The 752-nt window shown below is 37.0% G+C and overlaps 1 protein-coding gene across 1 annotated transcript in view; it reads left to right on the forward strand.

The window, feature by feature from the left end:
- The window catches only part of si:ch73-265d7.2 (C-type natriuretic peptide 2), a 6,977-nt gene that overhangs the window by 5,214 nt on the left and 1,011 nt on the right, over positions 1–752 (forward strand). Inside the window, exon 4 of the mRNA XM_037683455.1 lies at positions 483–583. Within this exon, the coding sequence (XP_037539383.1) occupies positions 483–583 (101 nt within the window). The remainder of the gene's footprint in view (positions 1–482; positions 584–752) is intronic.

The following is a 752-nucleotide window of genomic DNA, read 5'->3' on the forward strand; positions in this document are numbered from 1 at the left end:
GCTAAAAGTCTTGAAGTCATTAATTATTGAAGCAGCTAAAAGTCTTGCTGTCATTAATTAATGAAGCAGCTAAAAGTCTTGAAGTCATTAATTAATGAAGCAGCTAAAAGTCTTGAAGTCATTAATTATTGAAGCAGCTAAAAGTCTTGCTGTCATTAATTATTGATGAACTTCACGTCACGTTTAGATCATCATTAGTTCATTTTAATGTATTTTACTTCTACAACCTGGAGCTTGTTTACACGATCATTATCTAAATTAATGTTAATAATTAATTAAATGAAGTTAATATGAAGATATTGATAATAAATTGGCACAGGTCCAGTTGGGCTTTCTGTTTATCAAACAGCTGTTTTCATCAGTTTCCTGTTTTGGACGCCATCTTGGCTTCTCCACAGGCCACAGATGGAAACATTGATCAGAGCTCATATCAATCTGTTGCCATGGTAACGCCTTTAACTGCTCTTCTTCTTTTTAAAAATCAAAGATGGCCGCCTCCTGTTCTTTTGTTCCTCTGGTCCTTCTCCTCTGCCTCTCCGTTGCCGTGGAGATGAGATCTTCATCTTACAGAGACAACAAGCAGGTCTGTGGAGACCTTCATCCCCCTCATCATCAACATCATCTTCCTCGTTAGCAGTCCATACCGAGCTCAGAGTTACTTTCATCTTCATCATAATCCTCATCATCTCCATCTTCATAATATTTATCATCACCATCATCATCATCGTCATCATCGTATTGATCATCTTCAT

Source organism: Nematolebias whitei, chromosome 1 (assembly GCF_014905685.2).
Source record: "Nematolebias whitei isolate Nwh7 chromosome 1, NemWhi1, whole genome shotgun sequence".
Taxonomy (NCBI): domain Eukaryota; kingdom Metazoa; phylum Chordata; class Actinopteri; order Cyprinodontiformes; family Rivulidae; genus Nematolebias; species Nematolebias whitei.